Raw genomic sequence first — 23,337 nt, 5'->3', positions numbered from 1 at the left:
TAATTCTAACATGTCTGGTCTATGACCAACTAACATATTAAGAAAATTTCTCAATGTGTATGTATATGTATGGGTGAAAATTGAATGGCTGAATCTAAACAAATAGTCAGTCGTTAACATGTAATTAGTGTTTAAACCATGAATGTCAACATGATTACTGAGAGATCACTGCATGTCTGTACACAAAAGAGAGCAGGGCCCAAGACCAAGCCCTTAGATTTCTACAATCAGAAGATTGAAAGACCAGAAAAACCAGCTAAAGCAACAGGGGAAGTCCAGAGAGTGTCCTGGAGGCAGACAGAGGAGAGTGTTTAAAATTGCCATGGAGTCCTCACATGTCAAATGTTTTACTGTAAGGTTGAGTACAAGGACCAGAAAGAGTGCACTGCATTTTCTGAAGTGAGAATGTTAGAGAGAAATGAGACGGAACAAGTACCAGGAGAACAGAGGAGGAGGGCAGAAGCCAGACTGAAAGAGAAATATAACAGGTTTTGACTGCTCTCTCCCCAAGAACTGGGATTTTTTCCCCATAGTGATATGTATGTGTATATGCAAGGAAAAATGGAGAAGTGAAAGAGAAGGATGGGCAGGAAAGGAGAGAAAGAAGAGTGGCTGGAAGCCAATGACAGCAGAGTGAGTACGCTCTGAAAATCTAATCTAAGACTCAGTCCGGGAGTGCCTCTACTTCCCAGTGAAATGAGCCAACTCATTAAAGCCAATTTGCTTTCAGTCTCTAAACCACAACTGAAGTGGTCTAGGGAAGCCAATAGCATTGATGAGGCTGGAACTTAGTGTAGCACTTTGCTGAAGTGCATGGCACATTTTGAATTTGATTTTGCATTGCCGTATCATGAGGATTCTTGTGTGACTGTGATTCCGTGGGGAGTGAAAGTAGCTTGGAGATTTGAATGTGAAGCTTGATGAAGTAAGTTGATATGACTTTTGTTGTGGCTGTTTGGGGCAGTGCATATATGTATGATGGATATGTATGTATGCACATATGCACATATATGTGTATATATGTATGCATGCATGCATGTGTATATGAACATATGTGTGTATGAGCATTTGTATGTGTGGTGGTTTGAATAAGAATGGCTTCTATGGATTAATATGCTTGACTACTTAGTCCCCAGCTATAAAACTATTTACAAAAGGTTAGAAGGTGTGGCCTTGTAGGAAGAGGTATGCCATTTTGAGGCTTCAAAAGGCCCCACCATTTTCAGTGTCTGCCTTCTGCTTGTGGATCAGGCTGTAAGCTTTCATTTCCTGCTTCAGTGCCATGCCTGCCTGATGCCATGATCTCTGATGTGATGCTTATGGACTCACTCTTTAGAATTGTAAACACTTTCTACTATGTGCTGCCTTGGTCATGGTGTCTCATCACAGCAATAGAAAAGTAAGACAGTGTGTATGTATGCATGTAGGCATAGCATTATAATTGTGCTGTGTACCCACATAGTGGACTGCAACTGGCCTGTTCCTGGAACTGCCACTCTCTGACTCCAGTCTCATAATAACCCATGGCAGTGAATCCTGGTGTTCATGGCTAGAAGAGTCAACTTTAGAGAAAGACTTATGTGCAGTTAATGATGATAGCCCATCTTCTTGACTGTAAAGATTGGTCCAGGAGAGATTATGTGACCTAAGATGCCAAGGAAAGCTCTTTTTCAATTGTGCTTGAAAAATGAATAGTCACACTATTGAGTGTACAAGTAGGTAGCATCCTCTTTGTGTGAAGACAGCTTATTTCCTCTGGGAACAATGGGGCCAGCAAAGACACAGCACTCAGATGTAGAAACAGGAAGAGAGAGGATGCGTTGGCTCCTTTGAATCTGTAAAGTCTAGCTGTGAATGAAATACTCTCTACCTCTGAATCTCCAGTGGTATAGATCAATTTTGTGTCTCTTGAAAAGGGAATATAAACAGGGTGCGTGGTGCACACCTTTAATCCCAATACTGGGGCAGGCAGAGGCAGGCGGATCACTGTGAGTTCAAGGCCAGCCTGGTCTACAAAATGAGTCCAAGACAGCCAAGGCTACACAGAGAAACTCTAACTTGAAAAATCAAAAAAAGGATGGGGGAGGGGTATGGTTGTAAGGACAATGGACACTTGTTTGAAGGAGTTTGACTGGCCAGGAAGCAAGAAAGAGTGATGACTAAAGGGAAAGACAAGAGACAGTTCAGTGACGTTGTTCACCTGTGGGAAATATGATGTTATTTTCATACACTGAACAGAATCACACAGAAAAATATAGATGTAGAGTGGGGGTGGTGATTTCATAGAAGAGACAATTGGAGCAAAATCTTCGTGGTGAGAAGAGGTGACAAAGTTAAAGCCAAGTAAAAGAATGGCCTGTGCATATAAGAAGAACATCTTCTCTCTCTCAGTTCATTATGGGTCCTTTCCACAAAGCAGAAACTCAGCTAACAGTGGCCCAAGCCTGGCTGTCTCCTCACATAACAGCAAGGCCAGAGGAGGGAAGCTCTGGGGTCAATTCAGTCAGTCAACAGTATTCACTCAGAGCGTGAGTACCGTTCACATCTGCCTTACCCTCATCTATATGCCACCTGGACCCCCCTCATAAGACACCTGCAACAAGGCCAAGCAGCAGATACAGGCCAGACAGCATCCTGGAACAGAGCCTCTTTGAATTTCGAGTGTCTACTGTATTTTAGGACCACTCCTAAAACAGTCGCTTATACCTGAGAGTCAGGTACATATGGCAGCTTATGTCAATCATGATTCAAGTGCTGGGGCTGAGCAGAGCCAAGCTCCTTTACACATGTAGCTTCTGGCTGGTTCTGGTTGGGTTTGGGTTCAAGGGATAAACAGGGGGAAAGCCATTAGAAACGAAGGACTGTTTTGATTCTCTGTGTTTGGTAAGATGTGGTTTGGACATAAAATACAGTCTGCTATAGGAAAAGCTCCAGGGGATACTGAGAAGAATGCTCCATTTGTGCTGGATAAAATACTGTTGTTATGCCTTTTGGTACAATGTGACTCTAAGTTGTCTTTGCTTGTCTTTAGTTTGGATGGCTGATTTGAAAATGAAAGCAGCATATGCAAATCACCAGCACCCACCAGGATTAATCTGACATGTTCACATCCATTATTAGTGTTTGATTTATGAAAGCAGGCATGACAATATTTGGTGCACATGCATTTACAATTGTTATAACTTTTTGGTGAACTGTTCACCTACTTAGTATGGAGTGGTGGTCTTAATCTCTTGTGACTCATTTTGGTTTGAAGTCTGTTTTATCAGATGTCAGAACAGCTATCCAACCTGCTTTTTAGCTACTATTCACTTGAAAATTGCTTTCTGTCTTTTGACTCTCAGCCAGGATGTTTCCTTATCAGAGAGCTCTGTCTCTTGGAAACAACAGATAGTTGGATCTAGTCTTTTGTTGTTGTTGTTGTTTTTAAATCCAGTCAGCCAGTCTGCACATCTTGTAGGCAGGTAAATTTTGAGTTGAAGATTTTCTGGATGGGTTGGTGTTCTCCTCACTCCTCTAGGAGTCCTGTCTAGTTAGAGGGTGTATTCTTCAGTCTTCATGTCCTTTGCTACCAGGAGTCTCAACTAGAGTCACCCCCATATTCTCCCAGAAGCCTACCCTCTTCCCCCACTCCCCCTCCTTTTCTTCAAAAGAGGAACGCCCCACCAACCCACCCCAACACATCAAGATAGATCAGGACTAAGCACATCCTCTTCTACTAAGGCCAGACAAGGCAGCCCAACTAGGGGAAAGCGATCCAAAAGCAGGCAGCAGAGTCCATGTCAGAGACAGTCCCTGCTCCAATTGCTAGGGGACCCACGTGAAGACCATACTGCCCATCAGCTACATATGTGTAGGGGGCCTAGGTCCAGTCCATGAATGCTTTTTGGTTGATGGTTCTGTCTCTGTGAACCCCCATGGGCCTAGGTTAGTTGACTCTATAGATCTTCTTGTGGAGTTCTTATTCCCTCTGGTTCCCTCTGTCCTTTCCCCCAACTCTTCCACAAGTTTCCTTGAGCTCTGCCTAATGTTTGGTTGTGGTTTCAGCTTGTTTCAATCTGCTGCTGTGTGGAGCCTCTCAGAGGGAAATTATGCCAAGCCCAGTCTGCAAGCATAGTAGAGTAGCTCTAATATTGTCAGGGGTTGTTCTGCCCCATAGAATGGGTCTCAGGTTGGGTTAGTCATTGGTTGGCCATTCCTTCAATCTCTTCTAAGTCTTTATCCCGACACAATTGGTGGGCAGGGTGAATTTTGGGTCAAAGGTTTTGTGGGTAGGTTGGTGTCCCCTTCCTACCTCTGGAAGTCCTGCCATGCTATAGGAGGTGGTCACTTCAGTATCCCTATCCCCCCAATGGAACTGAATCAAAGACACAGAAATAAACTTACACACCTATGGACACATGATTTTTGACAAAGAAATCAAAACCATACAATGGGAAAAGGGAAACATCTTCAAGAAATGGTGCTGGTCTAACTGGCTCTCTGCATGTAAAAGAATGCAAATCTGTATTTATAACCCTGCACAACACTTAATTCTTTTTTCTTTTAACTGGGAAGTTCAATCCACTTGTATTTAAAGTATTATAAATAATGAAAGTGCATTTCAGTTACTTTGTTGTTTATGTATTTTATGACCTTTGTGTTTTATTTCTATGGGATACTTTCTAGTGAACCATTTGATATTCTCTTATAATATATTATTAACTAATATATATTAATTTCCCCCAAAACATGTATGTTAGTCTACCTGATAGCATCTCCTGGGCCTCTAGGATTTTCTTTCTTTCTTCATGCTCCTTTCACCAGTGTAAGCCCTCCCCACACAGAATCTACAAGGAAAATGCAGAATCTCTAATTTGATGGTATTTGGAGATACAGTCTCTCTGATGCAATTACGTTTAGATGAGATTCTTACAATGATGTCCTCATGGTGGTATTACTATGCATAGAAGAGGTGGAAGAGACAAGAGCCTCTCCATCTCACCATGTGAGTCTATAGCAAAGAAATGGCAGAAAGAAGAATGCCTTCCCCCACCGGATACATGGGGACCTTGATCTTAGACTTAGATCTTGACATATAAATGCTTAAACCACTCAATCCAAAGCATGTGCTATCACAGTTTAAAAGAATAACTGACAGAAACTGGCATCATACAATAGAGAGTGGGCCAGGTAGACATCTCAGTAGGTAAAGGTATATACCACCAAGGCTGATGACTCTAAGCTGATTGCCCAGAAATCTCATGGTGGAGGGAGGGAATGAAATCCTACAGGTCACCCTCTAACCTGCACATACATACCCACAGTTACATCCAGACACAAAATACAGATACAGTACCCATGTATGAGATCCTTTTGAACCTGGGTCATCTGCAAGTGCAGCCCTGAGCCCTTAATCTCTGAGCCATCTCTCCAGCTTCTAAAAATGTTTAAAGAAAAAAAAAATATGATGCTGTTGTAACAAGTACCTGAAATGTAGAAACAGATTTAAAGTTCAGTGAAGGGTAGAGGCCTGGAAATCTTTAGGGAAAGGCTTAACAAGAAGATATTGGGAAGGGTAGATCAAGGATAGAGTACTTGCCTGATGTGCACTAGCTCAGTTAGATCCCCAGTACTGGGGGGACAGAGTTATTGCCTTCAAATAAGTACCAAAGTAATGTGATGAGAGCTGGGAAAGAAAAGCAGGGAGCTAGAGAGAAAACCTCCATCTTCCCAGAGAAGACAAATCATCATGAAAGAATATTGGTTAAAAAAATGAATATTAACAAGGATTCCAACAAAAATGACAGGATGAAAAGATGAACACACTATTTAAAATGAAGGAAAGATGATCCTGGCTGAATTGTGTTCACAGCCTGATGTGAGAAATGAAAAACATGTCATTTGTGGAAACTGGATATTCGGCTGAAAAGAGTTCTAAGTGTTGGAGGAGCAGATAACAAGATAAGCAAGTTGAAAAGATAATTGTTAAGCAAGGAACAGAATGTTCTCAGCTTATTTATATTGCAGCGAATGCCAAGGGGGTTTCCATGCAACTGTCTTTTAAGGAGATGGTTCTGAGTATGGACCACAGGCCTACTCAGCACCCTTAACAGGAATACCAGGAATTTCAGCCACAAGTGATGGAGATGGGATGGAATTCTTAGATGCCACAGAATGGATGATTAAGCTATGCACATGTAAATATGTTATCCTTAACTGTAATGAGCCAAGTAAGCTATGATGGTGGGGTCACCTGAAGCTATGGGGGTACAAGTCTGTGTGGAAGAACCTTAGGAGCAAGACTCGTGTGGTAGAATTCTGGAAACCTGCTGGGCAGGGACCTGGAGAGGAGACTTCCACTCAGCAGAGTCCTGGAAGTGTGACCTGCACTGTGGAGGGCTGCAAAGGATCAAGCACGGCCCAACAGAACCACAGCACATCAATTGTCCTGCCAATAATTAGGTTTTCACAAATACATGGTAAAACTCCAACAATAAATTATCAGGTTTTGCCACAAACCATCCACTTGGGGAAAAAAACAGCAAGACCCCCTTTTGTGCTTTCATGAAGCAATAATACATAATAACACCCAAGACGCATAGTTTAAAAGTTAATGTGGAAAATTCAAAGCCAAGATTGGTGCAGACCTTTATGATTTTATGTGCATGTGTGCATGCATGCGACAGGACTCCATATGACCCATATTTGCCTCAAACTCACTGTGTAGTCAAGGAAGGCTTTGACCTCCTGCTCCTCCCGCCTCCGCCCCTCCGCCCTCACCCCGCATGCATTGTGATCAGTGTTCATTGAATTCTCTATTCATTTACCTTAGAGATTTGTAATTTAGTGCAAACTTCTGGGGAACTAATCTGCCTAAGCACAGCAAAGCACAGAGCAGCATGGTAAACTGCAGCAGTCTGCCCTGAGATTGTAGTACCAGGGAACTGTGGGCTCAGCACTCAAGCATGGATGTCCTGGCTGAGGGGAGACTTCTTCAAGTTAGGCTGAGCTGGAATTAAACTCTTAAACACAAAGAAAAAAGGATATGAGGTTAATATCTGCCTTAAAAGGAAGGAGATGGCAAGATAGGGAGATGTCTTAGTTATAGAAGGAGAGAAAATAAAAGGTCTTGATGTGGGTAAATTAACATGCCGGGAAAGACTCTGGAAGAGACACAGTATCAGAGAGCTCCTCCTTGTGCACAGCCTCAGACCTAAGGCTAGGCATGATTGGAGCTCGAGGCAAGGCTAGTGATCAGAGGCAGACCAGTGTAGTCTGAATCTACTCCATTTGACTAGCTATGAGGTTTTGAGATGGTCAGTTCCCAGCTGAGTATTTAGCCCTTCACTCTAGAAAGAGGTGATGACAAAAGAGTGCTACTGTGCTTCAGGGACAGAGCATAACTAGTTGATGAGAGAAAAGAGACAGGGAGGTCTCTGAGGGACTAGGGCCACACAGAACACCCTCAAGAAGGACCCAAACAGTAGAACAAACACAAAGGGATATTTTGGTTGTCCTTTGCATAGGTCTGGCTTTCACCAGACTTGGAACATTTAATTTCCAACATCCCGCTGTGCCTCCGACACTGTTGCTCTTATGCTAAGTGTTTAAGTGTGCAAGAACCCGCACACTTTTTGGAGAGTTGTAGAGTCCCAAGAGTTAAGTTTCAGCCACCATGTAGGAATACAAGCTGGGTTTCAGAGGCAACTGTGCCAGCAGAGGAACCTCAGAACCCAGCAGAGATAACAAAAGAAAATATCTCCCTGCTCTGTGCATGCATGTGTGCATGCTTGTGTGTGTGTGTGTGTGTGTGTGTGTGTGTGTGTGTGTGTGTGTGTGTGTGTTCTTAGCTCTCTTGCCCATGTTAGAAATAATGTTATCAACAGTATTTCCTTCTTTCTCTGGTTAGTTGTCATTTGTAGAAAAGCTTCTTATGGAAAGGTTTAACAGACATTACTTGAAGACAATTCACTCCTAAGTTGAGCCTTTAAAAGAAACCTTTAAAGTCCTGCTGAATCCTGTGTCCTTAAAAAACATGTTTTTAGCTTTCAGCCTCTGAAGAAACAAAATCAGAACTGCTTCAGAAAGTTTCCTTGCTGGAAAAAAGGCTGGAGAATGTGAGACAAAACAGTGTTGGTGGAGAATCATATGACAACATGGTTCTTGAGAAAGACAAGGTATGTGGAGGAAATGCAATCTCTTTTAAGAGTTACTTAACCATATGTGACCAGCCTGTAAGCCATTGCTGGGTTGAAAGTTCCTGTTTAATGGGCTGGGCCTGCCAGTCAGTCATAATAAAACAGGCACTTAGAAGCTATTTTTACCAAAAGTGTTGACTCTTTTTTCCCTGTTGCCCACAGGTAACTAAAAGCACAAGGGAAATTAGACACTGCCTTCATTTTGTGTCTGTCCCGGTAGCTGAAGGCGTAGAGAGATGCTATTGTCTAAAGCTACAGTCACCTAGGATCTAGAAGATCAAAACCTGGGAAGAAAGATCAACCCATCCAGATGAGGCAATAGCCCGCCCACAAGGGTGAGGCTGCATTTTAAAATTAGTGGCCTATGGTCATTGAGGAACGCCATGCAGGACAAATCCAGATGGGGAAATAATGGGCCAGTGTTGGGCAGATTATATCTTGCCCTGGATTATTTCACTGTGCAGACGGCTTGCCTTCTAATTTCATGCCAATACTCTAAAATTTGGACTGGGGTTGAGGCCACTAGGACCCTGTATTTGTTTCTCCTCCCAATGTGGCCATGCTAAATGTATCGCCTTTCTCTTCTATTTACCATTGTTTCTCTTAATTAGTGTATTCAGATAGGGGCCTGGGCCTGCTTTATTGGGAATGCCAGAGCCCAAGCTTTTAATCTAAAAGCTCTGCTAGCAGTAGAGATTAGCTTAGAATGCAGAAAGACCTGGATTCAATCCTTAGCATTGAAAAAAGGAAGTATTTTTAAGTTCATATTTGAGATAATTGGGGTGAATATAACATTTACATTTGGTAAAGGTAACTATTTCCTGACGAACATTGACAGATTAAGATTTTTAGTTACATTTTTACCTTTTTTGGATAATGTATCATTTGGGGCAATATTAGCTGCTGCATAGTCTATGTATTTTGTACATGATGTCAACTATACATATATTTCTTAGTTTTCAAGATTAGGCCTTATGAAGGACTCCCTTCCATGTAGTAAAACAATGGATCATAAAATTTGACATATTGCCTTCATTAGATTAATATTGCTATGACAAAACACCATGACCAAAAGCAAGTTGGGGAGGAAAGGGTGTATTTGGCTTAAACTTCCAGGAACTCAAAGAGAGCAGGATCCTGGAGGCAGGAGCTAACAGGAAGTGAATGTGTGTATGGGGGTGCTGCTCACTGGCTTGCTCCACATGGCTTGCTCAGCCTACTTTCTTCTTTTTTTTTTAATTAATTTATTCTTATTACATCTCAATGGCTATCCCATCCCTTGTATCCTCCCATTCTTCCCTCCCTCCCATTTTCCCCTTATTCCCCTCCCCTATGACTGTTCCTGAAGGGGATTACCTCCCCCTGTATATGCTCATAGGGTATCAAGTCTCTTCTTGGTAACCTGCTGTCCTTCCTCTGAGTTCCACCAGATCTCTCCCTCCAGGGGACATGGTCAAATGTGAGGCACCAGAGTACGTGAGAAAGTCATATCCCACTCTCCACTCAATTGTGGAGACTGTTCTGACCATTAGCTAGATCTGGGTAGGAGTTTAAAGTTTACCATCTGTATTGTCCTTGGATGGTGCCTTAGTTTGAGCAGGACCCCTGGGCCCAAATCTGCCTACCTATTAAAAACAAGGAATTCCCGAAATTTGTGGACAAATGGATTGAGCTAGAAATGATCATAATGAGTGAGTTAAGCCAGAAGCAGAAAGACTCAAATGGTATATACTCTCTTATATCTGCATACTAGCCCAAGGGGCATGTCCCATGAAAGCCTTCACTTACCAGGAAACTGGGACAGAGGGGTGGACATCCCATTGAGACTCTGGATGAGAGAAGCATGGGAGAATAGCAAAGTAGAAGAATCCAGAGGGTCCTAGAAACCTACAAGTAGAACATTATGGTAGGCAGCCTACTTTCTTATAGAACCCAGGACCACCTCCCTGGGGATGGTACCACCCACAATGGGATGGGCGTGGGCTGGGGGTGGGCTGGGGGCCCTTCCCTCCCCCTCCCCCATCAATCACTAATAAAATGTGTTATAGACAGTTCTTATGGAGACATTTTCTCAGTTGAGGTTTCTTCCTTTCAGATAACTCTAGCTTGTCAAAACTATCCAACCTACACATATTTTTAATTTGTAAAATGATAGATCCCTGAAAACTTACATATGTAACATTATATAATTTGCCTCTTGTTAAGTCTAAAGAGTCTGAGTAAACCTATGGATTGTTTCTTGTAAAAGTGTTTATGTGTATGTACACATGTACACACACTCATCATTGTCATCGTCGTCATGGCCTCAAGCTATCATTTTTCTTAACCATTCCCAGCAGTTCACATATTTTGTACTTTGCCCTTGGGATCTCTCCTAGGCTAGAAGAAAAAGAGAAGTGGAGAAATGACCTCTTTAGTATAGGTTCCTGCAACATCTAGCAGAGACGATAATGTTGCCATTCAGTAGACTGAGAACAGGCACATTTGCCTGGGGGATGCTCTGACTAGGAAGCGTTACACATGTGCTCTCCTAACCCTTCTCTTTCCAGTGCATCGAGCAGCTGCAGGCTGAAGTAAAAGCTTCCCAGGAGAAACTTACAGCACATGTAAGTGTTTTTCTCCTTTTTCCAATTCCATGATTCATACCACTGTAATCCTGAAAATGAAGAGAAATTTGTCAGAAGTAATCAATGAGGTTTATTCATTGCAAAAAAAAAAAAAAGAGTTAAAATCAGTATTTTTACTACTTCTCCATACATAATGTTTATGTTCTTGCAGATACTAAAAATGAAATCAATGTGTGCTCTTATATATGGTCAGATGATATAACCAGTCTAAATTGACTAAACTGGCCCATCTGAAGAGTATTAAATGTAGAAAAGGATGCTGGGTAAATTGGTGAAGAGATTCGAGTGGCAGTCTGAAGCTGAGATCCTGAAACTTTGGTTCATGAAAAAAAAAAGTCCCTGGAAAGTCCCAATCGGTAAACCGCCCCTAGGTGCTGCTTTCTGGGTGCTTAGGCAGCACTGGAGCCAATGCTTCCAACCTTTGAGTCAATCTTGAGCAGAAGAATATTTTATGTGTACTTGTTTGCCCCAGTCTTGTGATATTTAGGAAAACAACCATAAATAAGAATTCATAACTGCCCATTTGCTCCTGTAACATCTTTAATGGAGACCTCATGAATTTCTGAGGCAAATTCATTGGCACTTTAGCCTATGTCTGCACAGAGCACCAATGAGTACAAACAGACAGGACACCCTGTGTATTAGTGTCACCTGCTACTCTTGAGAATGCGAGTGATCTTGACACTTTAAGTGTGTCTCCAAGGGCTTGCTCGTCATCCTTCCAATCATCTCCACCTTGACTGCATGGGCTTGAGGGAGGATAATGGCCAGCCATGTCAAATGGCCACTCTCAAGAGCAGCTCAGATTGCAAGCAGAAAAGATTGTAAAATAATAAACTCTGGTGACCATGCATTGACTATCTGAAGTGTGCTTGGTTGGAAAAATACTTTTAATTTACCCTTCTTTTTGTGCTGAAGGGAAATCTGGACAGAGCTTTTAATCTCTACATCCAGTCTTTTTCTGACCTTGTATACTCATTTGTCTAACACTGAAAATGAATTGTGCCTTATTTGTGGCATTGTTCTAGCAGAAGTGTGCCATGGGAGCTCAGCATTCCATTGCAGATGTTTCTCCACTGACCTGCCCTGAGGGTACCAGCTAATGACTGTCACTGGAAGAGAGCTCCAGAACTTAATCTGTTACCTACATCTTTGTGATGGAGGAAAGCAGATGCACTTCCCAAGTGCTTGGTGCTATCTTCCAGTGTCTCTTACTGACAGGCTAATTGTAAAAGTTACAAGTCACTGGTACCTTGGAGGAAATTTCTTTGGTATCTACTTCTATAGTTTCGGCCTCGACCACACTGCTATTGTCCCAGGCTTGTCTGAACTGAGATTGCTTTATTTGCATAGGGCTTCTAGAATTTTTAAAGTAACTGACAAACATCTATTTTTCAATACAGTTGCTTGTATTCATCAAGGCTTTTCTTTAATTCATCAAGAACGTTTAAATGAAAACTAATAATAATAGTGGTTTTTAACTTGGTCATGTGCCTTCCTACAGTATCAGTTTCAAATTCCAATATAACCTAACAAAGCAGGCGTTATTTATCAGATTAAGAGACTGAATCTTAAAAAGGTTAGATTACTTTTTGTACAAAATCACATTCATGATTTTGCCATCACAACTGTCTTTCTAAATCTCTCTGTGTCTGTCTCTCCCTTCCTCCCTCCCTCCCTCTCTCTCCTTCCCTCCCTCCCTCCCTCCTTCCGTCCTCCCTCCTTCCCTCCATTCCCTCCATATGTCTTAGGTTATTTAAACCTCTTCATCCAATTCCCTTTCTCTTCCCATGCCCCAGAAGTGAATCACTCCTTTGCAGAGCTTCACATCACACTTCTGTGCAGATAAACTACCACCACCTCCTCCTCCTTTGAGTTCTTTTGTCTCCTAACCATCCTGTGATTGTAACCCCTGAGTGATGTTAATGGGCATTTCTTAAAACATTATCTCTGGAGAAAACTTTCAGTAGGATGCTACTACCCTCTCAGAAAAGAAAAAAAAAGTGTGGGAAGATTGGGGAGGCTGGAAACAAAACAAGTGGATTTATATATATTATACATATATATTTTCCCTTAGAAATTATCCAATCTCCAAAAGCATTTATCTGTAAGTACTATTTAGAGCACAAGATCTGTAATGGCATCTAATATCCAATTAAAGCCATGCCTCCTAAGTACTATCTAACATCCTGTTGCTTTCTTAAGATTAGCTAGTCAAATTTAGCATCTTTTTTCTGTATCTTAAATGTAACCCTCTGTTATAGTCTCCAGCCATGGTGGCTACTGGAACACTATTAGATTATTATAGAGTCCAGCTGAAAAGCAGTCTTAGAATCCTAACCTTCTCCACTTCCCCACTTCCGTCCTTCATATAGTTAGCTGTCGGCCTCTGGGCCTGGATCTACAGTTTACCTCACTTCCACACCTCCTACCTTTTTGCTACCACTTCCTTACTCTTTCTGGCCATTGTATAGTTTAGTTATTGTAAATGGCCCCAAGTAATTAACATGGAAATTCAGAGCCTTCTACTGTGCCTCTACTGTCATCACAAAGTAGCCCATTTGTTTTAGCTGCACAGGGTTTATTTGGCTGAGTAGAGAAAGGATGAAAATCTATGTATAAATATTTTAAGTGAGAGCTGCATGCATAACTCAGAGTGCTTGCTTGGCATGCCTGAAGAATGAGGTCTAAGCCCTAGTGCAAGAGGGGGTTGGGGAGCCAGAGGAAAGGAAAAGAAAGGGAAAAGAAAAGGGAAAGGAAAGGAAGGGGAGGGGAGGAGATGGGAGGGGAGGGGAAGGGGAGGGGAGGGGGAGGGGAGGAGAGGGGAGGGGAAGAAGCATAAGAAAGAGTGATAGATTAAAACTGAGATCAGAAAACAAAACTAAGTGAAAGAGAGACACTGGCACAGAGGAGGATCTGACCCACTGGAGAAGAGGTTTAAGAAATCAAGATTTTGCTGACAAAACTTTGTAGACAGAGTGAAGGCGTTTCTAGGAGAAAAAAAAATTGAAAGATCTTGAGATGTCTGAGGATTCAGGTGATTAAAAAAAGTGATTAATAGGGAGAGAATAGAAGAGTTTCTTGGTGTTGAATATTTTAGCCTCTTCGGGTATTTAAAGAGTTCCATTAGAAACTGAACTTCCTGTTGTACTGTAACTTCCTTAAATGTACACTTGTGTAAATTAACCGCTGTGCTGGATAGTTTTATGTCGACTTGACACAAGCTAAAGCCATCTGAGAGGAGGGAATCTCAATTAAGAAATGCCCCCCATAAGCTCTGGCTGTAGGCAAGCCTTAGGTTTCCTTAATCAGTGATTGATGGGGGAGGACCCAGCTCACTGTGAGTGGTGGCATGCTACAGTAAATTGTATCGGTTTGGCCTAAGAAGCCAACAACTGACACAGGGAGACTAAAATGTACTTTAAGGCTGCCAGCACTATGCTAGGCAGATTCTAAACTGATTCTAATCTACTTATAAACTAACATAAACTACTCTAAACCTCATAACATACATATATCACCAGCACTTGTCACTATGATCCTCAGAGACTTCTCTCTCCTCCCTCATCAACTGTCAACCTTCCTCCTTTTCCTCTGAATTGTACATCTTGACTCTGCCCCCCGGAAAGTTCCACCTTCCACTTCCTGTCCTTCTACCCAACTGATTAACTAAACAGTGCTTTATTGACAGTTGTTATATCCACTCAAGACATTGCTCCACAATTCCTCTTCTTAGTCTAATAAAAAAAAAACTTTTACCTATACATTTATATTATTACACCAATATACAATATACACACACAAGAACCACAAAACAATAATTATATTTATGTTATACTCATAATGTTTTGCTGTCTTCAACCCCATCATAGACTTGAGAAGGAATAAAATTAATTAGCTGAGTAAATAGGAAGTGTAGGTTAGCACCTTTCAAAGTGAAAAAAAATTACAGAGACACTTTGCTGCCTGAACAGTTATTCAAAACTCTTTAACATGTTGGAGCATCATCTTTAGCCTTTTGGCCCAATATGTCTGACAGGCATATTTGTGAAGCAGGGACTATTGAGGACTTTCCTACCCTGTCTTGGCCATCAACTCCACCTGTATCCAAGTTTGTTCATTTCAGGCAGAATTCTGTTTGTGGCAGAAAGCAAGGACATTTTTGTCCAGTGGCTGGTTTGCCATATTTGAAGCCATTTCCATAAGGCGGTTTCTAGATGCTCATTACCTTCTTTGAGGCAGGATGGGTGTTGCCAGGAATCAACCTGTCTCATTTTCAAAGAATCCTCAAAACAATAAAAAATTCTTTAAATGCCATATTCTGTAGGTCTCTGAAGTTTTTGAAGATTTTACCTAAATATTTTGCCTTATTTATCTATTGAACCTCTGCTGTATATTTTTGTGATAAAATTGAACAGTACAATGAATTAAAAATAAGCTTATTTTACATCAATATATAATATTCTACATCAATGAATTAAAAATAGCCTTGTGAGTAACAAGTAAGGCCTTAAGTTGAAGAGTAGATTCAATAATCTACCTTTTGTCCTATCATTTTTATATATTTCTATATTCTCAGAGAAAAATCCATGAGTCCAATATTGTTCTCTGTCTGAATAAAAGCAATAATAACATAACCAATTCCCAATGAAAATAAACAGCCATAGCCCAAAACTTTACCCAATGCCCCTTTAAGGGAAATGGGATGGCATTTTCTTTTTAAGACTTCTTCAGGTTAATTTGGGATGAACAATACCTATGTAGGGGCCCAAATAATACTAGGAAAATGGTTAAATAAGCTAGAGATAGCATTTGTTATCCAGTCTCGAAATGTTGAGAAATTCAGTCTTAAAAAGAGTCTTGTGCGGGACAGTCTGAAATGCTGGACCAAATGTAATCAGGAGCTTTCTTCAAAGCTGTTCTGGGAGCTGTTCTGTTCTAATGATGAACAGCAACTGAAGCACTTGTGGATGGAACATGAGGAATGCAGCATGTCAGCATATCAGCATGCTGGAGGATGAAACCTGTCGGGTCTGATCCAGCATCAGTGTCTGGTACTTTTGTTCTGAAATTATATAATTTCTCAAAAGTATTATGCAGTTCTAAAACTATAAATGCATGAGGTGCGCAGAATGCCCTGAACAATCGAGGCTAGTTTTGTAGCTTAAATTCATGTATGTATAGACTGACTTAATAGTATTTTTTTTTTAAATCCAGGTCTATTTTATTTTGACTTCTTTCAAAGAGGAAGTATAATATTACCATTACCAAAGGATATACAATCATTATTTAATTGAAATCAAAACAAGATTGTATACTTCTAAATGTCCTTCTCTAGGCTCTGTGGCGCCTGATGTATATAGGCCAGGCCACTACCTGTCTCCCAAGAGAATGCATCTCATATTAGAGACAAGCTGGTTAACCTGAGCAAAAAAAAGAGGCATTAAGCCTTAAATAAACTTATGCATACCCTAGGCGTCTTGTACCTGGGTTTTTACATTTCTTGAAGGTGTTTTTGTCTCACCCTTCTCTCCATTGGGGATGGACATTTTTACCTTTTAAACTTGATATAAACTCCCATTTTAGAGTTTATCCATACCCTAGGCATCTTGTACCTGGGTTTTTTACATTTGTTGTAGATGTTTAATCTCACCCCTTCTCTCCATAGGGGGTGGACACTTCCACCTTTTATACTAACTGTCCTTCTCTAGGCTCTATGGTGCCTGATGTATAGGCCAGGCTGCTACCTGTCTCCCGAGAAAATGTATCCTGTTTTAGAGACAAGCCAGTGCCCTGTGCAAAAAAAAGGCATTAAGCTTACCCTTTTAAGTATATGAATTTTAGCCTTTGAGTTTTTGGTACCTAACTAGGCTGTACTTTGTCACCTGTAAGTTCTCAGTGTCTTTTTGTATCTGGTGTGACTGTCACCTGTCCCCTGTGAAAGTAGCTCATATTTATAGGGATAAGCTGGCTGCCAGAGCAGTGACACCTCAACTCAGCAAACAAAGGCTTTTCAATGTGGGAGGCATGCAGTTTGCATGTCTGTTAAGGAATATTTTTTCAGTTTAAATCCTAGTAATTTATCAGCAAGGGGGTCATACCCTGTGGAGACCAGGCTTTGTTTAGAACTCACAGAGCTACCTGTCTTTTTCTCCATTGTGTTAAAATTAAGGGTGTGTGCCACCACTGCCCTGTACAAATATTTTATGTTAATTTTAGTCAAAATCTACAAAAGTCTTAAGTAATATTTAAAAGTTAACAAAAAAAATTTTAAATCTTGGGTCAGTTGTGTCAATACAGGCTTTAGTAAGTGAAGCCCTGTTTGCTATTTTTTTTAAAATGTAGTTGTTGTTAATTCACATAGGTAGACCCTTTTCAGAGAGAGTTGACAAATACCTTGTAGTTAATAAGTTCTGAATTTAACTTTATGGAAAAGAGTTTGGTTCCTTTTTTTCTTTTTCGTTGTTGGTAACTTAGCTTGGTGTGGATATACTAAATACCTTGGGTGCCAATTTGTTACAATAATTTGTATTGGTTTGGCCTAGAAAGACCGTAACTGACACAGAGTCTGAATGGTACTTTAAAGCTGTTAGCACTACATGCCAGGCAGAATCTAAACTGATTCTAATCTACTCGTAAATTAAAACAAACTACTTTAAATCTCGTATATTCCAAGCATTTACCAATCTGATGATCCCCTGGAGGTTTCTCTCCCCCATCCTCATCAACTCTCAACTGGCTCCTCCCCTCTCAGCTGTCAATCTTGGCTTCGCCCCACCCCCACCCCACCCCCAGGAAGTCCCTCTTTCACTTCCTGTCCTTCTGCCCAACTGATTGGTTAAACAGTGCTTTATTGACAGTTGTTACATCCACTCAAGACATTCCTCCACCATTCCTGGCAGGCGGGCCTGGGTTTTATAAGAAAGTTGGCTGAACAAGCCATAAGGACAAAGTCAATAAGCAGCACCCCTCCATGGCCTCTGCATCAGCTCCTTCCTTCAGGTTCCTGTCCCATTTTCAGTTCATATTCTGACTTCCGTGGATGATGCACAGCAATCTGGAAATAAGTCAAATAAACCCTTTCTTCCTTAACTTGCTTTTGGTCATGGTGTTTCATTAGATCAACAGTAACCCTAAGACAGCCACCTAATGGTTTTCTGGTTTCCTGAAGACCATCTTGGATGGTGCTTGCAAACAGTCTCTGGCCCTCATCTCTTCTTATCCTTCCCTCTCTCATCTTTTCTTCTTTGTTCTTCTCAGTCTCAGACTGATCCTACTACTAAAATGAAGTTTCTATTTTTCCTTGTATTTACAGTACCATGTGATGTTCTGCCACCACTCCTGGCATTCTCTTGACCAGAATATCTTCCCTGGACTCATCCAAATTTAAACACTGAGGAGCTAGAGAGATGGTTAAGAGCATTCAGTGGTAAAGAGCACTGGCTGTTTTTCCAGAGGATCAGAGTTCAATTTCTGGTACTCACTAATGCCCTCTTCTGGCTTCCACGGGCACTGGATGCATGTGGTGCACAAACATACACACAGGCAAAATAGCCATACACATAAAACAAATATCAAGAAACCTTTTAAGAATACGCATTTTAGATATAGGAAATTGAACAGTTTAATTTGAGCAAGGGACAATTCATGTGTCGAGTAGGGTTCAGAGCCATGAGTTTCAGAATATTCTACCAGCAACATGTCCTGGTGTGAAATACCTTCAGAAGGCTTCTCTGTTGGAACATTTGGTCCCCAGCTGGTGGCAGTATTTTGGAAGGTTGTGGAACCTGTAGTCGGTAGAACCTCACTGGAGGAAGTGAGTCTATGGGGGTAGATCCATAACCTGATTTACTTCCTATTCATGCTCTGCTTCCTGACTGTGAGTAAAAGCTTTTCCTACCACTATAGAATACATACCTTATTTAAACATAAACAGACAAACCCATTTCCTTCCTCAGGTTGTTTATGTAAGGTATTTTGTCATAGCAATGAGAAAAGTAACTGAAACAATAATAAACATGGATGTTTCAGGGACCAAGTACAGACAAGTAGGGAAATTGCCTGACTGGTCACAGTTAGGCACCTGCTGTATTGCTTTTTTTTTTTAATGAAGTATTTCCCTTATTTTTGCATGACCTGGCCAGTCAGTCATGTGCATTTGGCTGAAACAGTCTTTTCTTATAGAACGTATACTCTTAAGTTTGGTTACATTTTTGTTTAAGTAGTAAGTTACATTGATGGTTATTATGTGGAAATCCAAAGAGAATTCTTAAGGCCAAAATGCCTCCTGATCACTTAATTCAATGAAGCTCAGTATACTCTGTATCTATTTTTATACTATCTGTGTATGCACCTGCCCCCATTAGACTCTGAGACATTTAGGATGGTGCCAAGAATGTGTGTCTGTATCTACTATGTTGGATACAGGAGTAGTCACCCTATGCTTTGGCAATTACACATTGTCTATTTACTTGTGTATCCTACCCTGGGCTTAGAACTGGGCATGAATAAACCTAAGTCCCAGAACTTAAAGAGTTCAACTCACAGAGTAGAAAAGAAGACAAAAAGAGAGATCCACATCCATCAGTGCTGACCCAGGGGGAAGCAGCTTCTGCCCAGTGAGTCAGGACGGGCAGATGCAGAGAAATTTTAATTGAGAATATAGCTCCTCTGGCAAGAAAGAGATCGCATCCTAAGATCTTCTAGAACTGTATAATGTAGCTGGAATGCAGACATGCTGGGTGGTGTTGGTGCACACCTTTAATACCAGGAGACAGAGGGAAGCAGATCTCTGAGTTTAGGGCCAGCCTGGTACAGAGCTAGTTCCAGGTAAAGAAAAGCTTAGGTCCAGTTGTAGTGGTACAAGCCTTTAATCCCAAGCGAGGAAGGGGAAGTTAGTTTCCAGAAGGAAGCATCCATGTTTGAAAGTGATGTCTAATTGAATGGCAGACAAAGTGATGAATCAGAAAAAGATTTGACAGATAAGATATGCCCAACACTCAGGAGAAAAGAAAACTACTTAAGGGAGCAGGACAGAGAGTAGGAGGGGGGAGGCAATTTTACTAGGAGAGTTTTACAGAGACAGGGTGAAGAAAAAACAAGCTAGAGACAGGTGAAGAGAGTAGAAGCCAGAGATTGAGAAGGAGCCAGGTTATAACAGATTGCTAGAGGTAGTTTGAGGCCAAGCAGAGCAATTCAGAGGCTGAGAGAAAAGCCAAATAAAATCAGCTGAGAGAGAACTTTGAGCAGTTTGAGCCAGAACAGCTGAGTTGAACCAGGCAGCAAGAGTTCAGAAAGAACTAGAAAGGGTGAGCTTATTCAGCAATAAATCTCAGAGGCTGAAAGCATTCTAGGGCTAGGTTAGATTGTACAGAGGGTAGAAGATTCCAGGACTACAGCTAGGTTAGCAGACAGAAGCAGAAGGCCTCCAGACAACAACTTTATTCAGTCGAATAAAAGTTACATTTACAGGCAGAAATGTGAGTAAATGGGGGAAGCAGGAAAAAAAAGTCTCACTCTGAACCCAGAGACATCCTTAGTGAATTCCAAGATCTCAATCCACGCCATGGTCAGATGCCAAATGACAGCAGTAGGCACTTGGAGAGTGTCAGAGATGAGGCTTGGGCAACAAGGAGTCAGACACCTGCATATCAAAATCTATAGCGCAGGGAACTAACACTGAAAAGCATCATTCCGACCATATGTAGCCCGTGTGAACCCCTTTCCTATTTCATCTCCATTACATACCTGTGACCCCCTCCTCGCCATGTGTGCCACAAGTCTGTCTCTAGGGCCTTTGCTTTTCATTCCTTCACACACAGAATGCCTACCTGTGCCATTCAGTTTGCCATATTTTCCTCAATCTTGATCCAGATACCTCTTTCTAGGAAGTTTTCACATTGACATTTTCACATTTCGGTGTTTTTCTTTTTATTCCTTAATGGCTCTGTAACTCCATACTGGAGTAGCCTCATGTGCTCAGCCTGCTCTCCAAGCCTGGGTTCTTGGAGAGCAGAGCACAGGCCTACCTTCCTGTTCCCTCAGTGCCTCTTCAGTGCCTTGTGTAGATTTTAATGAAACAACTTAAGGTGGAGGAAACAACTTAAGGTGAAAACGAGAGGAGTAACAGGAAAGACAAACCGTTATGTGAGTTCTCTCGTGCATGTGTATGCTTACGTGTGAAGTTAAAAACAGAGCGGAGTCTCCTTCAGGGAGAAGGAAGAGTGTGGGTGAGAAGGGAGAAAAGCGACCACTGCAGAGGGAATGAGCAAGTGACATGTCTGTGTGCAAATGTCACGAGAAACCCCACTTTTCTGTATCCTGATTTATTTTAATTCAATAAAATGAGAAACGATAGAGCCAAACTAAATATTATCTCGACGTTTACAGACACATACTTTATGCTTCTAGACAAACAATAAGTGGAAAGAATTCTATTCCTTAAAGATGCCAGATAGATAAGGCACCAGTACAATCTGAGGCTGATACCATCAGGGCCTAGCATAAATTACTCACTTTTCTGTTGCTGTAATAAAAATGCCATGGGCAAGGAACAGTTTATTTGAGCTTATGATTCCAGAGGGACAAGAGTCTGTGATGGCAGAATGGAGGCAACTAGCAGCAGGCATGTGGCAGGGTCAGAAGCTGAGGACTTGCATCTTCAACTGGAAGTGTGAAGTGAGGAAAACAAACTAGGCATGGCAGGAGTCTCTAAACTCTCAAAATCTGCCTCCAGTGACACACTTCCGCCAGCAAGGCCATATCTCTTGAACCTAGCAAATAGAGCCACCATCTGCCCGGGACTCTGGGATACATTTATCATTCAAACCACCACCCCATGCAAAGGAGAAAAGATAGTGTAGTTCCCTTCATGGAAGGGCAAATTAAAACCAAAACCAAAACCAAAACAAGACCCTAGAATATGGTAAACTCCTACCTTAGATGAAGCAACATATCTAACGGTGGGCTCGTAACATGAGCAGAATCAACAGCTTGGTGTCTAGCTTAGAAAGCTCAGCCAGCCATAAAGAACCCAGTACATGAATTGTAGTATTATTTAATATTTATATTGATACATATGGACTAGAAGGGGATGCAAGCCTTCACATTTCTGTTACCACTTGCTAATAATATTTAGGATTAAAATCTCATCCCACTTACTGCACTGCACCCAAAACAGCTTATATTTTTAAAATGTTTTTAAAGACCTATTTTTCTCCCAGTGCACATGTGAGTACTCAGAATGGGCCACCCACAGAATTAAGCCAGCCTGACCAATATTTTTCATTCTATCCCATGGTTACTTAACTGCTTAGACCCACACAAGCTAAAACAGGTACTTGAAGTGAATGTTTATAGTCACTTGAAGATAATTGCTCAAGGTATAATGACTTGAATTAAAACCAGGTATTTTAAGAGGAAAAAAAATCCTTTAAAAATGAACATTTTCCATGTGGTTAGATCCTTTTCTTGTTGAATTTTAGTATTTAGAGGTATAGTACTTTGTCTGCTTGTTCCTTTTATTTAGAGGTATAGTACTTTGTCTGCTTAATCCAGCATTGAAGACCGCCATGTGTACAATAGCCTAAAGCCCACAGGCCTGCAATCTCCCTGTACCCTCATCCCAGTGGCCATCTTGACTGTTGGTGTCTAGCCATCCATAAGAGCTATCCAGGACTCAAAGTTCTGTTAATCTTCAATGGAACTCTTTCAAAGTGTAAACCTAGGTAATTGGGTAGTAGGCATTCAAGTGTTGCTATATTCTTTATAGCATCACATATGTCAGAGTAAGAAATACATCAGAGAAAGACCAAAAGTTAAAACTAGCCCATTGAAGAAATCCTTTAAATGAACGGTGTAGCTTTCTTCAGTCTGTAAGATAAGCAAGTGGGTGTTAAAACCAGAACCTCATGAGCCACCATTTCATAGGATGCTCACAGATTCAGCAGCTGAAGATGAAGGAACCTGGCATGTGGGCCAGTCCAGCCTTAGCACACGTGAAAGTTTCCCTAAGAGTTTGCTTTAATGCCTTTCTTTCTGTCTCTGTCTCTTTGTCTCTGTCTCTCTCTGTCTCTCTCTCTGTCTCTCTCTCTCTCTCTCTGTCTCTGTCTCTCTCTCTCTCTCTCTCTCTCTCTCTCTTTCTCTCTCTCTCTCTCTCTCTCTCTGTCTCTCTCTCTGTCTCTGTCTCTCTCTCTGTCTCTCTCTCTGTCTCTCTCTCTCTCACTCTCACTCTCTGTCTGTCTCTCTCTCTCCTCTCTCTTAACTTTCTAAATAAAAGCTCTACAAAAGCTCCAATTTAATTCACATGTAGTTTCTTCCTGCCCTATAACTCTCGCCTCTGATTGCTCTCTCCATCCATTGGCCACTTTCTTGGGGTTTGCTTTCTTTTGATTTGCTCTTAAACATCCAGGAACATGTTTTCCCCCAATAATTGCCAGATTCCTTTTACAGTTGAGTCCTTCTCACTGTGTGCAACCTTGGAAGCTTGTTGTTCAGTGTAGTCTATTAGCTTTTACCTTGACGGGAGCCTA

General features: G+C 41.4%; 1 protein-coding gene across 3 annotated transcripts in view; it reads left to right on the top strand.

The window, feature by feature from the left end:
* The window catches only part of CCDC192 (coiled-coil domain containing 192), a 191,904-nt gene that overhangs the window by 41,767 nt on the left and 126,800 nt on the right, over nucleotides 1-23,337 (top strand). For all 3 annotated transcript variants that reach the window (XM_084780546.1, XM_084780545.1, XM_084780547.1), the window contains exons 4-5: nucleotides 8,028-8,159; nucleotides 10,730-10,786. In XM_084780546.1, coding sequence (XP_084636672.1) covers nucleotides 8,028-8,159; nucleotides 10,730-10,786 — 189 coding nt within the window. The remainder of the gene's footprint in view (nucleotides 1-8,027; nucleotides 8,160-10,729; nucleotides 10,787-23,337) is intronic.

This window comes from Acomys minous (assembly GCF_964271855.1).
Source record: "Acomys minous genome assembly, chromosome: 4".
Lineage (NCBI taxonomy): Eukaryota > Metazoa > Chordata > Mammalia > Rodentia > Muridae > Acomys > Acomys minous.
The sequence above is the reverse complement of the archived record's forward strand: the minus strand, read 5'-3'. Positions and strand labels throughout refer to the sequence as shown.